The sequence below is a fragment of the Peromyscus eremicus genome, chromosome 9 (genome assembly GCF_949786415.1).
Source record: "Peromyscus eremicus chromosome 9, PerEre_H2_v1, whole genome shotgun sequence".
Lineage (NCBI taxonomy): Eukaryota > Metazoa > Chordata > Mammalia > Rodentia > Cricetidae > Peromyscus > Peromyscus eremicus.
In genome coordinates, this window is record NC_081425.1 from 65,578,662 (window position 1) to 65,606,179 (window position 27,518).

The 27,518-nt window shown below is 42.4% G+C and overlaps 1 protein-coding gene across 1 annotated transcript in view; it reads right to left on the bottom strand.

Annotated features, from left to right (window-relative positions):
* Window positions 1–27,518, bottom strand: part of Parp4 (poly(ADP-ribose) polymerase family member 4) — an 88,462-nt gene that overhangs the window by 804 nt on the left and 60,140 nt on the right. Inside the window, exons 28-36 of the mRNA XM_059273074.1 lie at window positions 26,914–26,994; window positions 25,028–25,123; window positions 22,548–22,670; window positions 21,467–21,529; window positions 17,693–17,758; window positions 14,181–14,653; window positions 13,058–13,757; window positions 8,935–9,034; window positions 1,439–1,571 (exon numbers count right to left, since the gene is read on the bottom strand). Coding sequence (XP_059129057.1) covers window positions 1,439–1,571; window positions 8,935–9,034; window positions 13,058–13,757; window positions 14,181–14,653; window positions 17,693–17,758; window positions 21,467–21,529; window positions 22,548–22,670; window positions 25,028–25,123; window positions 26,914–26,994 — 1,835 coding nt within the window. The remainder of the gene's footprint in view (window positions 1–1,438; window positions 1,572–8,934; window positions 9,035–13,057; window positions 13,758–14,180; window positions 14,654–17,692; window positions 17,759–21,466; window positions 21,530–22,547; window positions 22,671–25,027; window positions 25,124–26,913; window positions 26,995–27,518) is intronic.

Sequence of the window (27,518 nt, forward strand, 5' to 3'; positions counted from 1 at the left end):
GTAAGAAAGCTGTGAACTTACTGTGAACTGTGTATTGGGCAGCATGAAGAACGTTCTTACCACAAGGTGGCTACGCTGAATAGTTTAATGTCAACTTGACACAAGCTAAAGTCATCTGAGAGGAAGGAATGGTAATTAAGAAAATGCCTCCATAAAATCAGGGTATAGGGAAAGAGTTGAATTAACTATGATAAGCTTGAAAACAAGGACATGAAAAGAATACCCTGGTATGTATGTCCATATTATCTCTGTGGGAAAGGCAAAGGCCTGGGAGGAATATTCTTGTCTCTTGTCACATGACCAAAGATGATAAGATGTAACACCAGGTATGTTCCCTACTGTACTTGTCTCTGCTTAAACTAATTCTCAACATTACCTTGTGTTTTGTTTGCTTTAATAATAAAAACAAGATAAAAATGAGAAGTGCTTTATTTGCACTTTTTTTGTTTGTTTGTTTGCTTGTAGCCTTGACTGTCCTGGAACTCACTCTGTAGACCAGGCTGGCCTTGAACTCACAGGGATCCACTTGCTTCAGCCTCCCATGCACTGGGATTAAAAGCATGCACCATCACCACCTGGCTTGTTTATTACCTTACTCTGGAATCCCGCTGGGCGGTACTGGTGCACGCCTTTAAACCAGCTTCACCCCTCACCTACAATCTATAAAATCTCACAGCCTTAGTCCGGGTGTTCAACTTCTCTGGCCTCAATCTCTGGGACCAGGGAACTCACCCAGATTACTGCTTCAGCAGAGAAACTTACCATTGTGTGGGCAGAAAACCTAAAAATAAAAGATTCTTGTTTTGTTGAGACAGAGTCTCTTTGTTATGTAGCTCTGGCTGTCCCGAACTTGCTATGTAGACCAGGCTGGCCTCAAACTCATAGAGATTCACCTGTCTCTGCCTTCTCAGTGCTGAAATTAAAGGCATGTACCACTATGCCAGGCAGAATATTCTAATATATTTTATTTAATAGTTTGATAGTTTTTCTGTTTGTTTTGGGACAAGGTCCTACTATGTAGCCTGGGCTGGCTTGTAAATCATGACTTTCATCTGTAACCTCTTCAGTGGTGGGATTACAGGAATGTGCCACCATGAGCTGGCTGATACTTTGATATACAGTGTGTGTGGGTTGCTCAGGACGGCAGGACTGAGCCCAGGTCCCTGTGCACTAGGTGAGTGCTCTGCTGAGCTACATTCCCAGCTTGGCTTCATGTCTTTAAATACTCAGACACAGGCACATGGCTCCCATTTGTATTCTTGCGCCAGGCTGTGCAGTTGTTTGGAACAGGCCAACAATTATATTGTAGCTCTTTGAAAAGTTTCTTATTATGGGGTTGGGGATTTAGCTCAGTGGTAGAGCACTTGCCTAGCATGCGCAAGGCCCTGGGTTCAGTCCTCAGCTGGGGGGGGGGGTTCTTATTAAAACAATAAAGCACCTGGAGATGAAGGTGACATCCATCTTTATCAGTGATTTGGCAACCATTCCTTCTTGTTCCAACTTGGAACGAAGAAACTGCAGTACCAGCAACGTGGCAATCAGGTCCAGGAGACGGTCTCTTCCTTTTGTACCTAAAAAAGCAAAGATCTCCTTTACTTCATGTGGTGGTTTGAATGAGAAATGTCCCCCTAGGCTCATTCACATATTTGAACACTTAGTCACCAGATGGTGTTGCTGTTTGGGAGGTTTGGGATGGTTTAGGACAAGGAGTCTCACTGGAGGACTTGGAACACTCTGGAACCATTAGCCAAGACAAACTTCTTAAGTTGCTTCTGGTATTTTAAGCACAGCAACAAAGAAGTAATTAATACACCCTGTGCCTCACATTGTGCCAGTGTAAAGTTCTATTAAAGAATTATACTTCTATTAAGCCAGGTGTGCTTCCTCATGCCTCTAATCCCAGCACCTGGGATGCTAAGGCAGGAGGATTGCCATGACTTCAAGGCCAGCCTGAGTAACATAGCACTTTCTGGACCAACAGAATTATACTACAATTGAATCATGATATATTAATAGATCATAAAACTCTATACTATTCCAGAATTATGAGACAATACATTTAGGTTGTCAAGCCAATAAAACCAACTCCATATATTCTGAAGGTCCTTAATTAGCATTTTATTTCAGTAGAAATTGTGAACAATCAGAACATGTATGCCTATCACATTATCTTGATGGCTCTTTGGAGACTGAGCTGCACCCAGAATCTCTCTCCACCACTTGCTGTCTTCAGTAACCAGAGAGGCATGGAGTACGATGAAGAACTTAGTTTCTAGGTTCTTGCTATAAATATCTTGGAAGAAACCTAAACACAGCAGTTAAACAGACATACCTGACTATGCCAGTGTAGCAAACTCTTTCTGGCTGTCAGTAACAGACAAATCCAAACCATAGTATAAGTTAGGCATAAGTGGAACTGGTCACTGAGCAGGGGTTACATGCTGTTGTGAGCCACCATGTGGATGCTGGGACCTGAACTTAGGTCCTCTGCAAGAGCAGTAAGTACTTTTTTGTTGTTGTTGTTTGTTTTTTGTTTTTTTCGAGACAGGGTTTCTCTGTGTAGCTTTGGAGCCTGTCCTGGAACTCACTCTGTAGCCCAGGCTGGCCTCAAACTCACAGAAATCCACCTGCCTTGCCTCCCAAGTACTGAGATTAAAGGCACGTGCTACCACTATCACTCGGGCAAAATGAGTATTCTTTAATGAGTCTTCTGAAAATGATTTTCAAAATATAACATATGGGTTAGCAGGATGGCTCAGTGGCTAAAGGTACTTAATGCTCAAGCCTGACATGCTTCCTGGAGCCCATTAAAGGTGGAAGGAAAGAACTGACTCTATAAAAGTTGTCCTCTGATCGCCACATGCACACTGTGGTATACATGTGACTCTCCCCACATACTGTATATATACAATTAAAAAATAAGTGAACAGAGCTGGAGAGATGGGTCACTGGTCTACAGAGCAAGTTCAAGGATAGCCAGGGCTATACAGAGAAACCTTGTCTTGAAAAATTAAGAAAAAAAAAAGAATGCTTATTTCATTTTAGGGCTGGGAATATAACTCAAGTGGTAGATTGTTTGGCTACCATACATGAGACCCTCTCCGGTACTTTCAACAAAACAAACTAAAACACTAGATTTAGTCAATTGTGATGGTGCACATCTGTAATCCTTATGTGTAGGAGGCTTCAGTAGTAGATTCTAAGTAGCCAGCCTGGACTGTATAACGAGACTCTATCACAAAGAAAGAATGTTTAAAATCTTTAATAAAACCCCATCTGCTTTAATATATACTATATACATACATAAACACATACAAGGGCTGGAGAGATGGCTCAGAGGTTAAGAGCACTGACTGCTCTTCCAGAGGTCCTGAGTTCAATTCCCAGCAACCACATGGTGGCTCACAACCATCTGTAATAAGATCTGGTGCCCTCTTCTGGCCTGCAGGCATACATGCAGGCAGAACACTACATACATAATAAAAAATCTTTAAAAAAATTTTTTTAAAAAAAGTTAAAAACAAAACAAAACAAAAACACATACAAGTGTGCACACACATAACTCAGTTAATCCAAAACATCTCAGTCCAGTGTATGAGGACTGGCCTCAAGGTACCATGAAACCAAAGAAAGAGAGGCAGACAGATCCAAGACTACAGAGACTATAATTCACTGGAATTTGTTGACCAGGAGACAAGACCAGTTGGATTTCCCCAACCTGGATCTGAAAGAGAAGTGTCTTTACAGCCTAGAACAAAAGTGCTTTACCTAGCCGGGTAGTGGTGGCACACGCCTTTGATCCCAGCACTTGGCAGGCAGATCTCTGTGAGTTTGAGGCCAGCCTGGTCTACAGAGCGAGATCCAGAACAGGCACCAAAACTACACAGAGAAACCCTGTATCGAAAAACAAAACAAAACAAAAAACACAAACAAAAAAAAAAAAAAAGAAGAAAAGTGATTTTACCTAGATAGATGTATTTGATTTAGCTTAAGCTATAGTAAAGACGCAGACTCATTTCAGGAGCTAGGATTTGGCTTCAAAACTCAACAAATCAGTGTCATGGGTTTGCAAATTTTTAGTATGTTGGAAAATTATGCGAGAACAACAAAACAAAATCAACAAAGGACTATTCTTGGGTCGTCTTTGGGGCTTTAACTGGGAGACAGCAAAGGGATGTCACACTCAATCTATATATTGTTGCCTTTTAGCTGTCTTTGTTTTTTTATTTTTTAAATTTTTTTAAAAAGATTTATTTATAAATTATCCACCATGACAGAGTAGGTTTCATCCCAGGGATGCAAGGATGGTTTAACATATGAAAATCTGTCAATGTAATACACCATATAAACAAACTGAAAGAAAAAAACCACATGATCATCTCATTAGATGCTGAAAAAGCCTTTGACAAAATACAACACCCCTTTCATGATAAAGGTCTTAGAGAGATCAGGAATACAAGGAACATTCCTAAACATAATAAAGGCAATTTACCGCAAGCCAACAGCCACCATCAAATTAAACGGAGAGAAACTTAAAGAGACACCAGTAAAATCAGGAACAAGACAAGGCTGTCCACTCTCCCCATATTTTTTCAATATAGTACTTGAAGTTCTAGCTAGAGAAATAAGACAACAAAAGGAGATCAAAGGAATACAAATTGGAAAGGAAGAAGTCAAACTTTCACTATTTGCTGATGATATGATAGTACACATAAATGACCCCAAAAATTCTACCAGGGAACTCCTACAGCTGATAAACTCCTTCAGTAAAGTGGCAGGATACAAGATCAACTCAAAAAAATCAGTAGTCCTCCTATACACAAATGATAAAAGGGCTGAGAAAGAAATCAGAGAAACATCACCCTTTACAATAGCCACAAATAATATAAAATACCTTGGGATAACACTAACTAAAAAAGTGAAAGACCTTTTTGATAAGAACTTTAAGTCTCTAGAGAAAGAAATTGAAGAAGATATCAGAAAATGGAAGGATCTCCCATGCTCATGGATAGGTAGGATTAACATAGTAAAAATGGCAATCTTACCAAAAGCAATCTACAGATTCAATGAAATCCCCATCAAAATCCCAACACAATTCTTCACAGACTTGGAAAGAACAATACTCAACTTCATATGGAAAAACAAAAGACCCAGGATAGCTAAAAGAATCCTGTATAATAAAGCAACCTCTGGAGGCATCACCATCCCTAACATCAAGCTCTACTATAGAGCTATAGTAATAAAAACAGCTTGGTACTGGTATAAAAACCAACATACAGACCAATGGAATCGAATTGAAGACCCTGACATTAATCCAGGCACATATGAACACATGATTTTTGACAAAGAAGCCAAAACTATACAATGGAAAAAAGGAAGTATCTTCAATAAATGGTGCTGGCATAACTGGATGTCAATATGTAAAAGATTACAAATAGATCCATATCTGTCACCATGCACAAAACTCAAGTCCAAGTGGATCAAAGAACTCAACATAAATCCAGTTACACTAAACTTAATAGAAGAGAAAGTAGGAAGTACTCTTGAACGCATTGGCACAGGAGATCACTTCCTAAATATAACACCAGCAGCACAGACACTGAGCACAACAATTAATAAATGGGACCTCTTGAAACTGAGAAGCTTTTGTAGGGCAAAAGACACAGTCAATAAAACAAAAAGATAGCCTATAGAATGGGAAAAGACCTTCACCAACCCCACATCTGACAGAGGACTGATCTCCAAAGTATATAAAAAACTCAAGAATGATGTCAAGAAACTAGACATCAAAATACTGAACAATCCAACTAAAAAATGGGCTAAAGAGCTAAACAGAAAATTCTCAAAAGAAGAATCACAAATGGCTGAAACACATTTAAAGAAATGCTCAACATCCTTAGTCATCAGAGAAATGCAAATCAAAACAACTCTGAGATACCACCTTACACCTGTCAGAACGGCTAAGATCAAAAACACTAATGACAGTCTATGTTGAAGAGGATGTGGAGCAAAGGGAACACTCCTCCACTGTTGGTGGGAGTGCAAACTTGTACAACCACTGTGGAAATCAGTATGGTGGTTTCTCAGAAAACTGGGAATTGATCTACCTCAAGACCCAGCCATACCACTCTTGGGCATATACCCAAAGAATGCTCAATCATACCACAAAGATACATGCTCAACTATGTTCATAGCAGCACTATTTGTAATAGCCAGAACCTGGAAATAACCTAGATGTCTGTCAACCGAAGAATGGATAAAGAAAATGTGGTACATATACACAATGGAGTACTACTCAGCAGAGAAAAACAATGACAGCATAAAACTTGCAGGCAAATGGATGAAACTAGAAAATATCATCCTGAGTGAGGTAACCCAAACCCAGAAGGACAAAGATGGTATGTACTCACTCATAAGTGGATTCTAGATATAAAGCAAAGAACAATCAGACTGCAACCCACAGAACCAGGGAGGCTATATAGCAGGGGGCACCCTAGGATGACTGTGGCTTATAATAACTTTGGTTTGACTCAATTACTGGGCAAGCCTCAATCAAACATTTCACTATTAGGATAAGGTTTTATACTATATTAAGCTGATAATAGTAAAATATTTATTATGTACACAGAAGAGGGTGCCAGATCTCATTACAGATGGTTGTAAGCCACCTTGTGGGTGCTGTGAATTGAACTCAGGACCTCTGGAAGAGCAGTCAGTGCTCTTAACCTCTGAGCCATATCTCCAGCCCCTGTTTTGTTTTTAAAGATTTACTTATTTTTATTTTATGTGTACGAATGTTTTGTCCATATGTATATATGTGTACTATATGTGTGAAATGTTTTTGGAGGCCAGAAGAGGTCACTGAATCCCCTGGAACTGGAGTTATAGACAGTTATAAGATGCTTGTGGGAGCTGGGGGAAAAACCCACGTCCTGGGCAAGAGCAGAAAGTGTTTTTAACTGCTGGACTATCTCTCCATCCTTGTTTTAATATGGTCTTACTCTGCAGCTCAGGGTGTCTCAAACTCATGGCAATCCTCCTGCCTCAATCACTCCAAGTGCTGGGATACAGGCATGAGCCACCATGCCTGGTTTATTCTTCTTTATGTCTGAATAAAATTTCATTGTGTAGGGTACCGAATTTTCTTTCTTTCTTTCTTTTTCTTTCTTTCTTTCTTTCTTTCTTTTTTTTTTTTTTAGCTTCTCAAGACAGGGTTTCTCTGTGTAGTCTTGGCTATCCTAGAACTCACTGTGTAGACCAGGCTGGGATCAATTCAGTCTGACTGCTTCTGCCCCCCAAGTGCTGAGATTAAAGTTGTGTGACACCACTGCCTGGCTGAATTGTCTTTATTCCTGTGTTGATGGGCATCTAGGTCAGTTTCATATCTTGGATATTATGAACTGTGCCACAGTAAACACGGAGAGGAAAGCATCTCTGTGGTATGCTGACTTAGCTTCCCTCAGACATAAGCCCAGGAGTGGTACAACCAGATTACATAATAATCCTATTTTTAGGTTTTTCTTTTTGAGGAACCATCATATTGATTTCTACAGTGACTCACCAACAGCATATGAGGGTCTGGCCCTGCCTCTATCCTCAATATTTGTTGTTTTCTTTCTTCCTTTTAAAAAACATTTATTTATTTAAATCAAGTATATATGTGTGTGTGTGTGTGTGTGTGTGTGTGTGTGTGTGTGTGTGTGTTTGTGCATGTGAATGCTGGTGCTGTTGGATTCCTTAGAGCTGGAGTTAAAGCCAGAATTGGTGGCATACACCTTTAATTCCAGCCCTTGGGAGGATCTCTGTGAGTTTGGGGCCAGCCTGGTTTATACAGTGAGTTCCAGGGTAGCTGGGATTACAATGGAGAGCTTGTATCAAAACATTAAAAAACAAAATAAAGGGCTGGAGAGATGGCTCAGCGGTTAAGAGCACTGGCTGTTCTTCCAGAGGTCCTGAGTTCAATTCCCAGCAACCACATGGTGGCTCACAAACATCTGTAATGAGATCTGGTGCCCTCTTCTGGCCTGCAGGGATATGTGCAGACAGAACACTGTATACATAATAAATAAATAAATCTTTAAAAAAAATAAAATAAAATTAAGAACAGGAGTTAAAGATAGTTGTCAGCCAGTTGACAAGGGTGCTGGGAATCCAACTGGTATCCTCTGCAAGAGCTGTTTGTGCTCTTAACCCTTGAACCATCTCTTCAACTCCTGTTTCTTGACGGAGTGAGGTAAAAAAATCTCCATGTAGTTTTGATTTGTCTTTCCCTGATGCTAAGGCCATGTGTTACAGATGGAAGAGCCATAACGTAGAAAGTGCCAAGGTCTCAAAGTAAATCACTATGTGGAAGAGAATGTCCCTGTTGGCCAATAGGTACATATGTTGTAGTAAAGAAAGTAATTACTGAGCGTGTTAAATTGAGCTTTTGGATAGTATTATTACTGGCAGTATCTTGTTATGTAGCCCAGACTAGCCTCAAACTCACAGTCCACCTGGCTCAGCTTACCAAACTGCAGGATTACAGGTGTGTGTTACTATTTCCAGATTTGGGGTTCTGCAGTAGTTGGTACCATGTACTCTAACAAAATTGCCTAAATAATACTCTCATCATTGGTAAAGGTATGAGTTTCCTTTGATTGTTAATAAATCTAATTCTAGTAACTGAGTGTGTGGTGCACACCTTTGATCCCAGCACTTGGGAGGCAGAGACAAGCAGATCTCTGTGAGTTCAAAGCCAGCCTGATCTACATAGAGAGTTCCACAATAGTCAGGGCTTAAAAAAAAAAAATCTAATTCTATTCACATGTAACTTACTTTTAAATGAATGCACTAGTTTACAAAATAATTTATTACAATTAGGAGTTTGCCTATAAATGACTGGAAAAATGAAGAAGCATAGTGACTTAATTAACTGAAAAAACAGTGACTTACCTAGAGATTGAATGCCTTTTTCTTCAAGAAAATTGCGTAGAACATATACATTAAGTTTTAATATAAATCCTAGTTCTGGTGTCAATTTCCAAAAACCATCCTGTAAAATTAAGAAAAAAATTACATTGTTAGTCATAGTTCTATATCATACAGTATTTTTTTTTTTCTTTTCTTTCTTTTGGTTTTTTCAAGACAAGGTTTCTCCGTGTAGTTTTGATGCCTGTCCTGGAGCTTGCTCTGTAGACCAGGCTGGCCTCGAACTCACAGAGATCCGCCTGGCTCTGCCTCCCGAGTGCTGGGATTAAAGGTGTGTGCCACCACCGCCCAGCCAAGACTATTCTTTTCTACATCGTGCATTCTGGACCAGTCAGAGATACAGTATGAGACCTTGTCTCAAAAACAACACAGATGGGGCTGGAGAGATGGTTCAGCAGTTAGGAGCACTGGCTGCTTTCCCAGAGGACCTGGGTTCAATTCCCAGCAACTACATGGCAGCTCACAACCATCTACAACTCCAATTCCAGGAGATCTAGTGTCCTCTTCTGTCATCCTCAGGTACCAGGCATGCACATAAATAATTTAAAATTTTTATTAATGTGTGTATGTGTGTGTGTTTGAGGGAGAGCCTATGCAGGCATGCATACAGTGTAGTGGGATACGCAGGTGCACATGTATATAGTGTAGAGGTCAGAGAAAAGCTTTTGGAAGTGAGTTCTCTTTCCACGGTGGGTCCCAGGGATTGAACTCAGGTTGTTGGTTGGGCTCCTGTGTCAAGTACTTTTACCCACTGAGCCAGCTCACTGGCTCCTAAAACTGATCTACTGAAGGTGCTCTCTCTCTCTCTCTCTCTCTCTCTCTCTCTCTCATTTTTTTTTTTTTTGGTTTTTGGAGATAGGGTTTCTCTGTGTAGCTTTGGTGCCTTTCCTGGAACTCACTTGGTAGCCCAGGCTGGCTTCGAATTCACAGAGATTGGCCTGCTTCTGCCTCCTGAGTGCTGGGATTAAAGGCGTGCGCCACCACCGCCTGGCCCTCTCTCTCTTTTTAAAAAAAGATTTATTTATTATGTATATATGGCCCTCCCTCTCTTTTTAAAAAAAAGATTTATTTATTATGTATCCAGTGTTCTGCCTGCATGCTCATCATAGATGACTGTGAGCCACCATGTGGTTGCTGGGAATCAGAACCTTTGGAAGAGCAGCCAGTGTTTTTAACCTCTGAGCCATCTTTCCAGCCCCCTGAAGATGCTCTTAAAGCTACTTTCCTAATATGAAACTCTATCTCAACAAAACAGACAACAACAACAACAAATCCCAGTTGGTGGAAAGATGGCTCACTGGTTGGGAGCACTTGCTGCTCTTCCGGAATCCCCAAGTTCAGTTCCCAGTATCCATGTTGGGCCACTCACAAGTACCTGAATCCCTATCTCCAGGGGACTAAACACACTCTTCTGGGCACTCCATGGGCACCCCCACCACACACACACACACACACACACACACACACACACACAGGCATCATACACAGAAATAAAAATAAGTCCCTGCAAATCCCAAACAACTTTCTTTCTTTCGTTCCCCTTACTTCATGTATTTTTGTTTGCTGTTTGAGACAGGGTCTCTCCATAACCCTGGCTGTCCTGGAACTCACAACAGATCAGGCTGGCCTCGAACTCACAGAGATCCTCCTGCCTCTGCCTCCCCAGTGCTGAGATTAAAGGTGTGCACCACCATGCTCAGCTACACTACTTTCTTAACCAAGCATGGTGTGAAGGTTTAAAATCCCAGTCACTCAGAGGCTGACGCAGGAGGATTGCAAGTTCAAGACCTGACTGGGCAGCTTAATGAGATTCTGTCTCATAAAATGTAAGAGGGCTGAGGACATGACTTGGTAAAGCTCCTGGTGAGTAAGCACAGGGACCTGAGTCTGGATCCCAGGCACCCAGATCAAAGCTGCGTGCAGTGTGTGCTTCTGTAACCCTAGTGCTAGAGGAACAGAGGTGGGCAGACCCTGGGAGCTAAGTGGTCAGGTGGTCTAGCAATGTCAGTGAGCTCCAGGCTCAGTGAGACTCCCTGTTCCAAAGTGGGGCTAGAGAAACAGCTCTTGCTGCTGCAGGAGCGAACAGACTCCACAGAGATGACTTCCGACCTCCACGTGCTCACCTTGACACATATGTACTTACAGTCATGTATCATGCACACACACACATAAAATAATTATAAAAAATAAATAATTATTTTTTCCCTGAGATGACAAGGTTTCTCTGTGTAACAGCCTTGGCTGATCTAGAACTCGCTCTGTAGACCAGGCTGGCCTCGAACTCACACAGATCTGCCTGTCTCTGCCTCCTGAGTGCTGGGATTCCACCACAATTGTCTATAAATAATTTTTTTTTTTTAAGTGGAAAGCAACTGAGGAAGACACTCACCATCAACCTCTGGCCTCTACATGCACACGTACACAGTTACACTCACATCTGCACAAACACTTGCACACACAAACTTGGTATACACACACAACACACACAAAGAAAAAAGTCAAAGGAAATGAGAAAGGGCTAGGGTTATAGGCCTGAGGCAGAAGGCTTGCCTGCATGTGCGATGCCTCATATCAGAGCTGTGAAACAGAAACTACATCAAGCATGGCGGCTTGTATTCGGAACCCAGCACTTGGGACCTTGAAGCAGGTGGACTGCTGCAAGCCTGAGCCCAGCCCGGGCTACAGAGGGGTTCTAGACCAACCTGGGCTACATGATAAGAGCCTATTAAAAAATACAAAAAACCAAAGCAAAACAAAACAAAAAGATGCATGCCAATAACCCCTGGTACTTGTCAGGCAGAGGTAGGTGGGTCTTAACTTCTAGCCAAACTGGACCACACAGAATGTTCCAACTTACCCTTGGCTATATTGGAATATTCTGCTTCAAAAAAAAAAAATTACAACTGGACCTGGGGGGATGGCTCAGTGGTTAGAGCATTTAATGTTCTTGCAGGGGACCTAGGTACAGTTCCCAGTACTCACATCAGGCAGTTCACAACCACCTGTAAACACAGTTTCAGGGATCCAATGCCTTTTGTCTTCTGCAGACATCTGCACACACACGGTACACATAAACACATGCAGGCAAAACATGTATACATAGAAAACCCACCTTTATGTGGGTTCCAGAGATCAAACTCAGGCCATCAGGCTTGTGTGGCGAGCACTTTCACCACTGGGCCAGCTTGCCAGCTCTCCACTACACTTTTTTATTATTTTTTATTAAGTTTTTTTTTTTTTTTTTTTTTGGTTTTTCGAGATAGGGTTTCTCTGTGTAGCTTTGGGGCCTGTCTTGGAACTCACTCTGTAGCCCAGGCTGGCCTTGAACTCACAGAGATCCACCTGCCTCTGTCTCCCAGAGTGCTGGGGTTAAAGGCATGCACCACCACCGCCCGGCAAGATTTTATTTTATAAAAACAAATAAATGCCTTTTAAAAGCCCCCACTGTATGTGGTAATTATCATTATCATCCCTGTTACGCTCTTGAGACAACCGAAGGAATATCTGCCTTGCCCACACACACAAAGTGGTAAAGCCAGGTCACTCTGACACTGAATGAAGCCCTGTTTGCTTTACTAAGTGATTTCCCACTGAAGCCATTACATCCGCGAGACTGGGTCTCAGAGCCAGTGCTGGACTTACAGGATGCTGACTGGCTTACGGGATGGAGTGCTGTGCCCCTCCACACTGCTACACATGAACTACTATCCATAGCTCCAAGACCCTACAGGAGAAGATTTAGAATACTCACCACACCTATGTTTACTAGGCCATAGGAAATTTCTATCAACTTCAGTTCCCGGTAGTAGAGCTTAGGAAGCAAGTCCACGACCCCGTAGGGATGCTAATCTTCAACTGACGAAGATTAACAGTCGCTAACAATGAATGATGAACAGCATCCACTATCATGCCCAGAGAGTTTTGTTCAGCCGACTATTCACTGAGAGACACATTCTTCCACGCTGACGCACACCCTGAGCCACTACGGACTGGTAATACACTGTTTTGTGATCAACTGCTTTGAGAGGTACTGTTGTAAACTGTGCAGCTAACTGACCACAGACTTCAGGAGAGATAAGACATATACCTCGGTTTGTAGAGCAAAGAGTGAAGTCCATGGTGCAGGACAGCTTTCTTCACCGACTACCCATTCCTCATCTTCCTCTGGGGAAGCGTCCCTTGTCACAGAAGATTTCTCAATCCTTCCTAAAATCTTTCTATGGCATGTTCTATACCCTCTTGCTTCATCCATTTCAGCTTTGAAAGAACTTCCACCGGATGAGGCAGGCAAACCCTCTTCTAGAATGACATCTGTCCATGCAGTGCTGGCATAATCAGCTGATGGGTGAACTGATTCCAGTGAATCCATTCTGGTATCTGCAATTCTGTAATTAGAGCTCCGAGGGACTGAGAAACTTTGAAGATGAAGTGAACAGGGACTTAGCTCAGAGCTGAGAACATTGGTGGGAAGAGGATGGGCAGAAAGTGCCTTAGGAGGACTGCAAAGAGGTGACCGGAAGGAGGTGAGAAAATGTGACCCATGACGGGAATCCGACTCTGGGGCTTTGGGAGGGCGTTGGGAAACTTTCCCTAGATCAAAATCCTTTGAACTAGAGTCACTATCTGAGAAAGTAGTGACACCGCCAAAGCCTGCGAAGAGCTGCCCCGGAGAAGCCCCTGAGGCCTGGAAGATGCTGGTACCTCCGACAGGCTTAGGGCTTTGGCGGAACTTAGGTGAGCCCAATATAGGTGGGATGAGTTCTCTGGGGGGAGGAGGAAGATGGCTGCTGAAAAGGAGAGGGGGAGGGGGAGGAAGACGGGGACCACCAGAGAGAGGGAGAGGGGTAGGGGGAGGAAGAGGGACGCCACCAGAGAGAGGGGGAGGGGGAGGGGGAGGAAGAGGGATGCCACCAGAGAGAGGGGGAGGGATGCCACCAGAGAGAGGGGGAGGGGGAGGGATGCCACCAGAGAGAGGGGGAGGGGGAGGGATGCCACCAAAGAGAGGGGGAGGGATGCCACCAGAGAGAGGGGGAGGGGGAGGAAGACGGGGACCACCAGAGAGAGGGAGAGGGGTAGGGGGAGGAAGAGGGACGCCACCAGAGAGAGGGGGAGGGGGAGGGATGCCACCAGAGAGAGGGGGAGGGGGAGGAAGAGGGATGCCACCAAAGAAAGGGGGAGGGGGAGGAAGAGGGATGCCACCAGAGAGAGGCGGAGGGGGAGGAAGAGGGATGTGACCAGAGAGAGGGGGAGGGGGAGGAAGAGGGATGCCACCAGAGAGAGGGGTGGGACGAGGAAGATCGATGCCACCAGAGAGAGGGGGAGGGGGAAGGGGACGGGGAGGAAGATGGGGGCCACCAGCGAGAGGGGGACATGCAGCCACGACCACAGGAGCAGAAAAGCCCACGGAAGCAGGCGCTGTTCTTCGTGGCTGAGCTGCCATCAGTCTTTTAAATCCCTGTCTTTTCATTGGCTCGATGCGACTCCCACCCAACGTCTGCTCCGCGTCTTCCCATTGCGAGTGGGCCCTGGGAGACCTTGCTGTTGCATGCGACTGTGGCTCTGGGATCAAGTCTTCAGGATAGTCACTAACTGCTACATGACATATTTTTAGCTTTTTTTTAGATTTTTTAGCTAAATGTAGCAGTGGCTGTTTCTCATTCTCTTCAGAGGAGACCGGGAAGGGCTGCCCAGGTGGCAAAGTTGTGCGTGTGAAGAGAAAACAGAACAAAATAAATTAGCAAACATTCTTCCAAGTAGCTGGATGGCACCCAAACGTCTGGTGCCTACATCCACATAAGACCCGAAAAAGCTAAAAAAAGGTTCTAAACACACAATATTGGAGTCAAACGCAGCTTGCTAGTCCTGTGTCTCTCGTGACAGCCCTGATACAGAGACGCATCTCCCAGTCACTGCCTATGGGCTTGAGCAGTCAATGCAGCGTCCCGGAGTGAGCCTGCCAGCACACCATGAACTAAACCATATGGTGGGTTTAAGTTTTGCTCATGCAGACGGAAAAGAATAGAGATATGCAGTAAAGACAGATCCAGATGGAAAAAAACCTCTAAACAGGTTAAAATGTGTTTAAAAATGTACATAGGATTGGAACAGAAAAGAGAAATGGTATAGACAGTCAAAGAAAATAGTAGCTTAAAAATAATAAAGTCTTTAAAGAAAGAATAAAGTAATATAAAGGGAAAAAGCCACACAAATATGGGAAATACGTAGGGGAGTCCTGCATGTTATTGGGTTGTCTTTAAACTTTCTGATTACTGATGAAGGAATAACAGCTGCTAAGACACATTGGATTATGAAAATTGCTGGACTAAACCAAACTATATATTTAAAAAATATTTTGACTTCAAAATGGAAGTCAAAAGGTGTGTTGCTTTGGGGAGAGGTTATGCTTTTATTTCCACAGAAAACGAAAGGCTGTGGATTCATTCAAGGTTAAAGATGATCAGGTTTGATTGAGGAGGACCCCCTGAAAATTCTGACTACAGACATAAAGAAATAAACCTAGAACTATAAGACATGTGATGTTTATTTTACATGTTCAAACATAAAAATCATCTTCAGCGAACTTGTGTACAACACACAGTCTATACTTGTATTAATACAGACATGTATGTTACCTTTAAAAGTTTATGTATTTTCAGAAAAAGGGGACCAGACACCAATGAAAATGGATTGACCAGGTGGTCCAGCATCTCAAAATGCCTCTGTTACAGTCTCCTCAGATTTCTGCATCCAAAACAGCTTCAAGGCTGCTGGCTGAGATGATCCAGCCTCACAGAATACTCCAGCCAAGACTTAACAATTATTCTGATTTTCTTAAGGTTCCCCCAAGGATACCAGCACCCACAAACAACAGGAAGTAGTCCAGAACACGATGTTCACATTCCTAGGAGATGGGGTATGTGTGGGTTTTAGTTATTCAATGGATAATGAATGTTTATCATTTAAGGGGGGGGGGGTTGGTTACAAGTTGTTATTGGTAATGGTCAGGAAAAATGATGAACAAAGGAGATTAGATTCAGTATTCTTGTTCTGAAAAGAAAAAGGGGAGGAGGTATAGAAATGATAGGATAAAAGGGTAGATTATTGGATCTACTTTTATTTTTTTTTTTTTTTTTTAAAGATTTATTTATTTATTATGTATACAGCATGTATGACTTCAGTCCAGAAGAGGGCACCAGATCTCATTACAGATGGTTGTGAGCCACCATGTGGTTGCTGGGAATTGAACTCAGGACCTCTGGAAGAGCAGTCAGTGCTCTTAATCTCTGAGCCATCTCTCCAGCCCCTGGATCTACTTTTAAACCAAAAAAAAACAACTACTAGTCTTAAATATTTTACATTGGTATGGATTTTGTTTATTGATACAAATTTAATGTTATTTTTGTTATACTATATGTATGTTTTTACTCTTGTTTGGGGGTATTGTGCTTATGTAGCTCATTTAAAAATATAATGTATAATTAAAAAAATACAGGTTAGTAGTTAGTCATCTATAATAAATTTACATAGATAGTCTTCAAATGCTTCAAAGACCTACAGAATATGACATTTAATATGTTTAATACTGAAGCCTTTTAATGACAATGAGACACATCTGCTCCTGACAACACCAATTTACTTCAAAAGAGGATGATGGGCATAGAAGAAACTCCATATGGAGTTTGTTTTCTTTATGGCAAAAGCTAGCCATTTGGGCAAAGAAACTGCCCTTGCTTCAATTGCTGACAGTTACTGTCCAAATTGGACCAGCAGGATTAAAAAAAAAAAAAAGTGACTGCCAAGCTTTGCCAAGACAAGGTAGGACAGTCCTTCAAAATTCCCTGCTTCTCAGAAATGTCTGTCAGATATACTAGGCCTGTAGGCCAAAGTTGGATGCCCCAATGTTTTGGAAGAACTTTGAGTAGCTATCCAGGCAGCCAGATGTCCCTATTTTTAGGTAACACTTCACCCTTCTGAGGTGTTTGATAGACTTGAAGACTAAATAATTCCCACCTGCATTGGCCTATACACACACCTCTTTCTGGATAATACAAAGTTTCTCCTTTACTAACAACAATCAAACTTAGACATTTTCTGTTCAAAATATCCCTAATGTATTTGGATAAGAGACCAGAAAGGCTAATCTGGTCTGATCTGGTTTTAGGTGAATAGGCAGTAAGGCAGTGTCCTCAAAGTGAACTTATAGAGAGAACCCTCTATTTACTATCTTATGCCTATGCATAACTGGATATGTTTATGATTAAAATCAGAAGGGATATGTGCAGTAGGAATATGATTAGATGACCTAATCTATCAATTAAAATAGACAACCACCTAAACTATGCCCCTTAGATACAAAACTCCTTTTTCTCTGGAAGGATGCCCCAGATAATAATTGGGGCCTTGAGCGTCTTTGCTTATGTGGCCTGCTATTCCCTCAAAGTGTATTCTCACATATTCTATAGCTCTGCCTGTTGGTCTTATTTATTATTATTATTATTATTATTATTATTATTATTATTATTATTATTTTGAGATAGGATTTCACCCTGTAGCCCTGACCAGCCTGGAACTTGTTCCATAGACCAGGCTGGCCTCACAGAGATTTGCCTGTCTCTGCCTCCTGAGTACTGGGATTAAAGGCACACTTCACTATGCCTGACCCTATTGCTTTGCTTTAAACAAGTTATCTTGAAGCTGCCCTTCCAGAGAGCCCAGCACCTACCTTGGCTGAGTAAAAACTGTCTGATATAGCTCCAGCTGCAGGGTATCCCATGCTTATTTCAGGCACCTGCATGCAAATGCACAAAAACATACATAATTAAAACTAAAAGAACATATAAATAACATTATCTTATATATGTTGCACATCTACATAAGTCCTTATTGTCAACTCTTAAACCCGGAAACACCTTGCTTAGACCCAGACCTCTGGTAACAGGCTTATAATACCAGCATTTGGGAGGCTGAGGCAGGGGGATCTTGAGTTTGAGGCCAGCCTGGGCTATGTAGGGATTTCTGGTCAGCCCGGATTACAGTGAGACTCTGTCTCAAAGAACAACAACAAAAAGAAAGAGAAAAGGGAGGCGGGGAATTGTTTCTCATATTTTATTTAGGGCGCTAGGAATAGAACCTAGGACTTCTCACAGGGAAGCCTGCTGCCGGTGAACTACAACCTTAGGCCCTCTTTGTTTGAGAAAAGGCCTTTGAAATTTTGTTTCATTTGTTATCGTGTGTGTGTGTGTGTGTGTGTGTGTGTGTGTGTGTGTGTGTGTGCGCGCGCGCACATATGAATGCCATAGTGCATGTGTGGAAGCCAGAGGACATTTGGGAGTTGGTGATCTCTTTCTACTGTGAGTGGTGAAGACCACATCCAGGTGGCCGGGCTGACAAGGCAAGCACTTTCACCTGTTCAGCCATCTTGCTGGCCCATGAGACCTTGTCTCACTTTGTAACCTAGGCTGACATAAAGCTGGAGAGGTAGGCCAGGCTGCTCTGGGATTTGCTATGATCTTCCTGCCTTAGTCTCCTGAGTTAGGATTATAGGCATGAGCCTTCATCCCTAGTGCTATGTTTTAAACGGGAAATGCCTCCCGTAGAGCCATGAGTTTGAACTCCGTTGGTCCCCAGCTGTGGCACTGTTGGGAAGATCATGGGACTTGATGAAGTGGAGCCTTGATGAAGGTGATATGTCACTAGAGGTGGGCCTTGAAGTTTTACAGAGATGTCCCATTCTCTTTCAGCTTCCAGACTGCTAATGTAATCTGTTAGGCTATCCCCATGCCCCATGCCTTTCCTATCGAAATGGACGGTGTGTCCTCTGGAGCTGTGAACCAAAATAAATACCCTCTCCCTTAAGCTGTGTTTGTCAAGGTATTTTATTACAACTGAATGAGACAGGGTCTCACTGTGTAGCTCAGGATGGCCTGGAACTCACTATGAGGCCACGTAGACCCCAAACTCATCACAATCTGCCTGTTTCTGCCTCCCAAGTGTTCCTAAGATTAAAGGCACTGTACCACTATGTATGGCTTTTATTTATTTATTTATTTTTTAGTTTTCATTCTGAAACAGTTTCAGTAAGTTGCCCAGGCTGGCCTTGAACTTGCTCTACAGCCTAGGCTGGCCACAGACTTGCTATGATACTCTTGCCCTGGCCTCTTGTAGTAGGGATTATATGCCTGGGCCATGAGAAACTGGAGTATTAAGAAAGATGAGTAACAATGAACTAGACCTCTCATATATTAAAGCCTTTGGTAACATTATAATAATTAGAATGGTATTGCAGAGTAGATAGTACAGTCACAGCTACTAAGGCGCAGGACCTTGTCAAGAATGCAAGTGGCATTTTGAGTCAAGTGCTGGGGAGATTAGGTGACTCTTTGGAAGAATAAGGTTGGCTTTACACTTTTATCTTATACCAGGATAAATTTCAGTGAGATGGAAACTTAAATGTAAACATAGGGGCTGGAGAGATGATGGCTCAGCAGTTAAGAGCACTGGCTGCTCCTTCAGAGGTCCTGAGTTCAAGCCCCAGCAACCACATGATGGATCACAACCATCTGCAATGAGATCTGGTGCCCTCTTCTGTCGTGAAGATGTACATGCAGGCAGAGCACTGCATACATAATAAATAAATAAATAAATAAATAAATAAATAAATAAATAAATAAGTCTTAAAAAATGTAAACATAGAACTAATGGGGTGAGGGAGGAAGCTCCGTGGCTAAGGGCCAGCCAAGAGCATGCAAGCCCAGGCTTCTCTCTTTAACACAGCAAAACCAAAATAAAACAGAATTCCTAAAAGAAATGAAGGGGGAAAATTGAAAGTATAACCTATGAATAGGAAAGGTATTTCTAGGCACATCAAAGCAAAACAACCTAAAGAAAAGAAAGAAACTGAGAGGGAGAGTTGGGGTGGATATGATCGAGATTCATTGTATAAACATATGAAACTGTTAAAGAACAAACAGAAGGAACCTTAAACACACACAAAGAAAGAAAAGAATTTTTAAATGTGACCGAGAGGCTGGAGAGACGGCTGTGAAATTGTTTGTTTTTCTTTCAGAGGACCCAAGTTCAGTTCCCAGCACCCATAGCCACCTGTAATTCCAGCTCCAGGGAATCCAAAACCCTCTTCTGGCCTCCATAGGTACCTATACACTTGAGTGCATGCACACACATGTGTACACACACACACACACACACACACACACAAGCATATGCACAGAAATAAAAATAAAATAAGTCTAAAAAGTGTAATAGGTACCAGCTGCTTGGAAGGTTGAGACCCAAGTATCACAAACAAAAAACTCTACATGACCAAATGATAATAAATAAAATTACAAAACAAGTGGCTGCCAGTGGCCTATGCCAGCATCCTCATACTCAGGGGCTCAGGCTGGAGGATCAGGAGTTTGAGGGCTACTTAGTGAAACTCTGGCTTCAAAAAATATAAAATGGGGGGTGAGAGGGAAGCAGTGAGATGGGTTAGAGGCACTCACTGATAAACCTGTCAACCTGACTTCAATCCCTGAGACCCATGTGGTGGCAAGAGAGATCTGACTCCAAGTTGTTCTCTGACCTCCACATGCAGGCCCTGGCACATGCACACAGGAGTACATGTACACACACACTGTTGACAGAGTTTTCCTGTCCTGACAGCCTATTCCCAAATAACTGGAAGCCGTTTCCCAAATAACTGACTCAGAGACTTAATATAAATTATAAATGCTCGGCTGATAGCTCAGGCTTGTTACTAACTAGCTCTTACATTTAAATTAACCCTTTTTTCTTACCTATGCTTTGCCATATGGCTCATGGCTTGTGTTGGTTTTAAATAATGATAAGTCACCATGCGAGGAAAGGTCATGAGCCATGACAAAACCCAGTATCAGAGCTTTATTAGGAGGAGCGGGTAGACAGAAGAGAGTAACTAGGCCTGGGAAGAGGCACATGCAGAGAGAGAGGGGGGGGGTGAAGAGCAGAAGAGGAGGGAGGAGTCTGTGACCAGCTTTTTAAGGATTTCCCTGCACATGCGCAGGTGGGCTTATGGAGCTACGCCATGCATGCGCAGATTGCGTGATTTGAGCAATCACACAGCACACTGATGACATAATACACCTTGCTTAGCTATTGAACTGAGCATGTGTGGTCATATAGCTGGAGTAGCAGAATCTTAACAGCTTATAACCTCATTTTCTACACGGCCTGCTTCCTCAGCGGCTCACTGGCATCTCTCTCTAACTCCGCCCTTCCTCATCCCATCATTCTCAGTTTGGCTTTCCTGCCTAACTTTATCCTGTTCAGCTATTGGCCAGTCAACTTGTTTATTAAACCAGTCATAGTGACATATTCACACAGTGTACAGAAGGATTATTCCACAGCAATACACATACAGAGAAATGTTAAAATAAATAACTATAAATGGCAAACTGGAAAAACAAATTTTCTTTTTTCCCTGAAAATTCACCATGCACAGCTCTGTTTATTGGTATACCTGTAACAGTCTGCTGTCATTGATGATTTCATCTTGCATTGGTCCTGAATATTCAATTTCTGCCTATGGTATAAAAGTAAAAGTATGCAAACGAATATGTTTTAACAAAGTAAATGTTCTCTAACACCCCCTTTCCCCCACCCTGTGCCACCTAGCTGTCCTCCTGGGAGATGAATGCACTTCAGTTTTAAGGGGCAGTATAGCCCTTGCTTAGCATATACAAGGTACTGGGTTCAGTCTCCAGCACCACTAAAAAAGGAAATGTATACAATAAATAAAAGCAAAACCAAGAAAACAAGCCAATAAGCAAATACATTCATGCTGCATTTCTCTTTATAGAAATAGTGGAAACCGTAGAAACGATCCTCACAATGTTCTCCTTGCTTCTCTTGCTCACTCCACCTCAGGGAGTCTTTCCTGTACACAAAGGGTCTCACACTTAATTGCCACATAGATGTAGACACAGTGACCTAAACACATACATGCAAGAAAGCCAAACATTCATACACATAAAAAAATGTCTTAAAAAAGTTTAAATGATAACCTTTTTCATTCCTTTGAGACAGAATCTAATGTACCCCAAGATGGCCTAGAACTTTCCATGTAGCTAAGGACAACTCTGAACTCTGTGTATACCACACTCAGCTCCTAGACTCTTTATAAACTGTCTTTTAAGAGTATGTTCCTTCTGTGGCCAGGTGTAGTGTCACACACCTTTATCTCAGCCTTTAGGAGGCAGAGGTAGGCCAATTTCTGTGAGTTATAGGACAGTCAGGGTTATGTAGAGAGATCTTTTCTCAAAAAAGAAAAAAGAAAAAAAAAAGAATGTATGCCTTCTATTCATTTACTTCAAACAAAGTTACTGTTTGAATTAACAGTCTGCCCTAGCTTCATATGTCTGGTGTTCATTGTGTCTCTTGATTTCATGAAGGCCACACATTCAGTAACTGCCCTGGACCACTGGGCCTGTGTGAGTTCACTCCAGGATATTCACACAGCCATGAATTTTCTTCAGACATACTTCTCAGAACACATCCCCACCATTAAGCAATGAATGGCTGAATTTGGTGATTGTACTTACCTGTGCCATGATGGCCTCTGGCTGCTTTTCCTGCCAACTCACATATGGCAGAAAGTCTACATCTTCTTTGGCAACAAGTTCCAAAATACTTGGGACATTAGCAAAAGGAATCTCATCACCGTCCTATATAGAATCACAATTGGTTTAATTTTTTTTAAAGATATAATCAAATTAAATAATTAACACATTCTAAAGCCTTATGGATGTTGGGTTTAGAATATCTGGGCATTTACTTGGATCATATGTCTCTCAATATGAGGGCCTTTCCATATCAATCAAGAAAATGCTTCATATGCTGTGGAGTAATCCTTCTGTACACTGTGAATATGTATTACTCTCATTGGTTAATAAAAAAAACCTGATTGGCCAATAGCAGGGCAAGAAGAGGTTTAGTGAGACAACCTGACACAGAGAGAGTAATGGGAGGAGGGAGGGTGGAGTCAGGAGAGTCACAGGAGATGCTAGTCAGCCACTGAGAAAGCAGGACATATAGAAAATGAGGTAACAAGCCATGAGCCACATGTCAAAGCATAACTAGAAATGTGGGTTAAGAAGAAAAATGAGGTAACAAGTCATGAACCACATGGCAAAGCATAACTAGAAACGTGGGTTAATTTAAATGTAAGAGTTAGCTAGTAACAAGCCTGAGCTATTGGGCAAGCATTTATAAATAATATTAAGTCTCTGTGTGGTAATTTGGAAGCAGCTAACGGGATGAAGATTGGGAGGTCAGGACAGGAAAACTTGCGACTACACCCATAACATAGGCTTTGCTTAAAGGCCAATCTGAAAAACAAACCTAGAAATTAAAAAAGTAATAAGATTATAGTATGTCTTTTTTTGTGTATGATTGCATATTGGGGATTAACTATAGTATGGTACCACATCCCAGCCCCAAACTACTATAGATGGTTGTGTTTATTTTTGTTTTTATTTTTGGCTTTTCAAGACAGGATTCTCTGTGTAGCCCTGGCTGTCCTGGAACTCACTCTATAGACCAGGCTGACCTCCAACTCAGAGATCAACCTGCCTCTGCCTCCCAAGTGCTGGGATTAAAGGCAGTTGTCACTACTGCCTGGCTTCTATAGATGTCTTAAAATATACATATAACTAGTTAATAATCAAACATTAAAAATACTAACACATATGTGCTGGTTAGTTTTTTTGTTCATCTGACACAAGGTAGAGTCATCTTGGAAGAAGGGCCCTCAACTGAGAAAATACCTCCATCAGACTGGTTTGTAGGCAACCCTGTGGGACATTTTCTTGATTGATGATTGATTTGGAAGGCCCCAGCTAGCTATGGGTGGTGCATCCCTGTCAGTTGGTCCTGAGCAAGCCAGGAGAAGCCAGTAAGCAGCCTTCCTCCATGGCCTCTGCTTCAGTTCTTGCTTCCAGGTTTCTGCCTTGATTTCCCTCATTGAGAGACTATGACCTTTAGGATGAAATAAACCCTTTCCTCCCCAAATTGCTTTGGGTTGATATGTTTTATCACAGCAATAGATACCTAGCCAGAGCAACATGCAATTCATTTAGAGAAATTAGGGCAAGTGCTGGCATGAACATCCTCCTACGAAGGAGGTCCTGGCTCCTGCCTCTGGCCTCTATCCACTTTGCCCTTCATAGCCCCGAGTGGCTACTGTCATTACTGATCAGAGCAAGAGTGACCTTCCAGGTTTTGTTCTTTTCTTAATATACAGCCTCCCTGTGTAGTCCTGGACGGCCTAGAGCTCACAATGTTGATCAGGCTGCCCTCAAACAGAGGTAATCCTGTTTCTGCCTCAGAAGTGCTAGGATTATAGGTCTGTGCCACCACAACTGGATGTTGCTGTTTTTGACACAGAGTTTTCATGTGTAGCCTAGGCTGAGCTCGGTCTCCTCCTACCTCTGCTTCCTAAGTGCTAGAATTATAGGCATGCCTCCACACCCAGAGAAATGCTTACTGTTTTTTACATTTCTTTTTATTTATTTACTTTTTATTGTTGTTGTTTTGAGACAGGTTCTCACTATGTAGCCCTGGCTGGCCTGGAACTCACAGCAATCCACCTGCCTCTGCCTCTCAGTGCTGGAATTAAACGACTGTACTACAACTTCTGGCAGTAATGATTTTTTTAAAAGTATTTTTAGCTGGATGTGGTGGCACATACCTTTACTCCTAGCACTCAGGAAGCAGAGATAGGTACAAGTGGATCTCTGTGAGTTTTAGGCCAGCCTGATCTAATAGTGAGTTCTGGACCAGCCTGGTCTACACAGTAAGACACTATCTTAAAATATACACATGTATGTATGTATGTATACTTTATGGCCTACGGAAGCCAGAAGAGGATGCTAGATTCTCTGAAGTTAGAGTCGCTATCGTAAGCCGTCTGTGGGTCTGTGTGTGATGGGAACTGGATTTGGGTCCTAGCTGAGCCATATCTCCAGCCCAATAGTGACTAAATAAACGTTTACAAGTTTAATCTTAAATTAATAATACATACCCTTTTCTCAACTGCCACAAAGCTTGTAAATTGTGTAATCAGAGAATTTTCTTTACTGAGTTCAATAATCAAAGATTTCATGCTTTTTTTCTTCATCTAGGATAGAACGAAACTGTGTTAGTTCGTTTATGGGTACTGAGATTGAAAAGATATAAAATAATCTAAAGTGTTTTTCTGTGACAAATCATTTAATGTATACATTCACTTCCTTTTCTTTCTTCTTTCTTTAAAAAAAATTTCTTCTTTTGAGACGGCCTTACTATGTACCCCCAGAATTTTCTATGTAGATCAGGCTAGCCTTGAACTCACAGGAATCTACCTGCCCCTACCTCCTGAGTGCTGAGATTAAAAGGTGTGTGCCACCACTCCCAGCTCATCCATTTCTTTGGAGACAGCATCTCATGTATCTTAGGCTGGCCTGGAACTCAGCTATGTTGCTACTGATGACTTTGAACTTCTGAACTTTCTGCCTCTACTTCCCAAGTTCTGGGATTATAGGTGTGCACCATCATACTTGATTTATCCAGTGCTGGATACTGAATTCAGAGCCTTGCAAAAGCTAGGTAAGCCCTCTACCAACTGAGCTATATCTCCTGCCTCTAGTAAATAATTTTATCTTTATGTGCATTGGTGTTTTGCCCGCATGTACATCTGTGTGAGGGTGTCAGATCTTGGAGTTACAGACAGTTGTGAGCTGCCACGTGAGTGCTGGGAATTGAATCTGGGTCCTCTGGAAGAGCAACCAGTGCTCTTAACTGTTGAGCCATCTCTCCAGCCCCCTAATTAAATAATTTTATAATTAGTACTTCGAATTAGACACTGAGTCAGGGGTCCTGTCTAAGTACCTTGAGTCTGTTTTCAGGGACTTGAGATGGCTGTCTTAGCTGAGTCACAGAAGAGCAGTTACACAGCCCTCCACAGCTTTCAGAGTTCTCTCACATGGTGTGAGTCTCCCCATTCTCTCAAAGCTCCCACTGTGAAGCTGATGAATCATTACTTGTTTAGGATTATTCAAGGCAAAGCTAGCCAGATGCACTCAGAGATAAATAAGTCAAAGAGAACATAGCGTTAATCCAAGTGCTCACTGAAGGGAGCAGGCAAAAGCACCTTGTCCTAAGTGCTGCCATTTTGATTTCAGACTCCATTTTACCCATAGGGTCAAACAAAGTTCAAGTTCCCAGACCCTAGGAGAGCTGGGAACTTTCCAATAGCCACTAACCTCCTCCTTAAACAATAGAAATGGTCTACTATGCCCCTTAGTTCCCTAAAAACATAGAAAGAACAAATGAATCTGATCGGTTGGACTGAAAAGCTTGCATTCTGTGTCAGTTGATAATGATGGAACACATAAGGAAAGCCCCTCATCTTTGAATCCTGATTGGTGGAAAAATATAACCGTGATCTGGCAACAGGCATTTGTGGCTTCTTTGTGTCTAAGCTCTGCTTCAACTCCTGCTTGGGGCTGTCAGGAGAAACAAGGCTCCCGAGTCCTTGTCTACAGTCCTGTGATGGTCAGTGGTGTCTACATGGTATGGCATCCTTTTTAGGAATGCCATTGAACACCAATGCTTGAACCTTGTATAAGAATGCAGCTTGACTGTCACAGTAGCTGGCCAAGGGGGCCCCTCTGTCAGGACCCCTCCAGACTATTTCTCATGGGGAGAAAATCACAGAAGTCTCAGAATGCCATTTTCATTAGCTCTCTCATTAGTGAATTCCACAAACTCACTGAGCACCTGCAGCCCAGACTGACATTACAGATGCTGATGGCTGCCCTGACGTCACTTTCTTCTTTATTAGGCCACCCCCACTTTGTGTTGATATGAACAAATCAATTTAAGAATGACACAGAACAATGCTTAATGGCTTTCACTGGGAGAACAAACCTCGTGTTTGGTTTCATTGTCATGGAGAATACCATCTTCATAATCTCTGATCAGGGCCCGAGCTGCCAGCTTGTGAATCATCTGTGTTTAAGCAGTGAGGGGAGAAGAGGATTAAAATGGCTTTATGTGTGTGTGAGAGAGAGACGTGTGTGTGTGTGTGTGTGTGTGTGTGTGTGTGTGTGTGTGCTCATGTGTGTGGTTCAGACATGCTAGAAAAGTATGTATGGAGGTCAGAGCACATAGCCTTCAGGTGTCTGTTCCCCTCTTTTGGCCCTGTTTAAGATTGGGTCTCTTTGCTGCTGTGGTAGCAAGGCTAGCTGGCCAGCAGGCTTGGAGGGTCTTCCATCTCTGCTGCCTTCCTCCTTCCTCCTTCCAGGACTGTGCTGGGATTGCAGACATGCACACTATTCTGTCTGCCTTTTTCACGTGTGTTCTAGGGGTCCAAACAGAGGTCGTCAGATTTGCATGGCAAACGCTTTTACCCACTGAGCCATGTCCCCAGCTCCCTACCCTACCTAGGCTGGTCAAACATAATGATTCTTCTGCCTCAGCCATTTCTGGGCAGGGATCACAGGCATGAGCCACTGCAGCAAGCTCAAATAGGT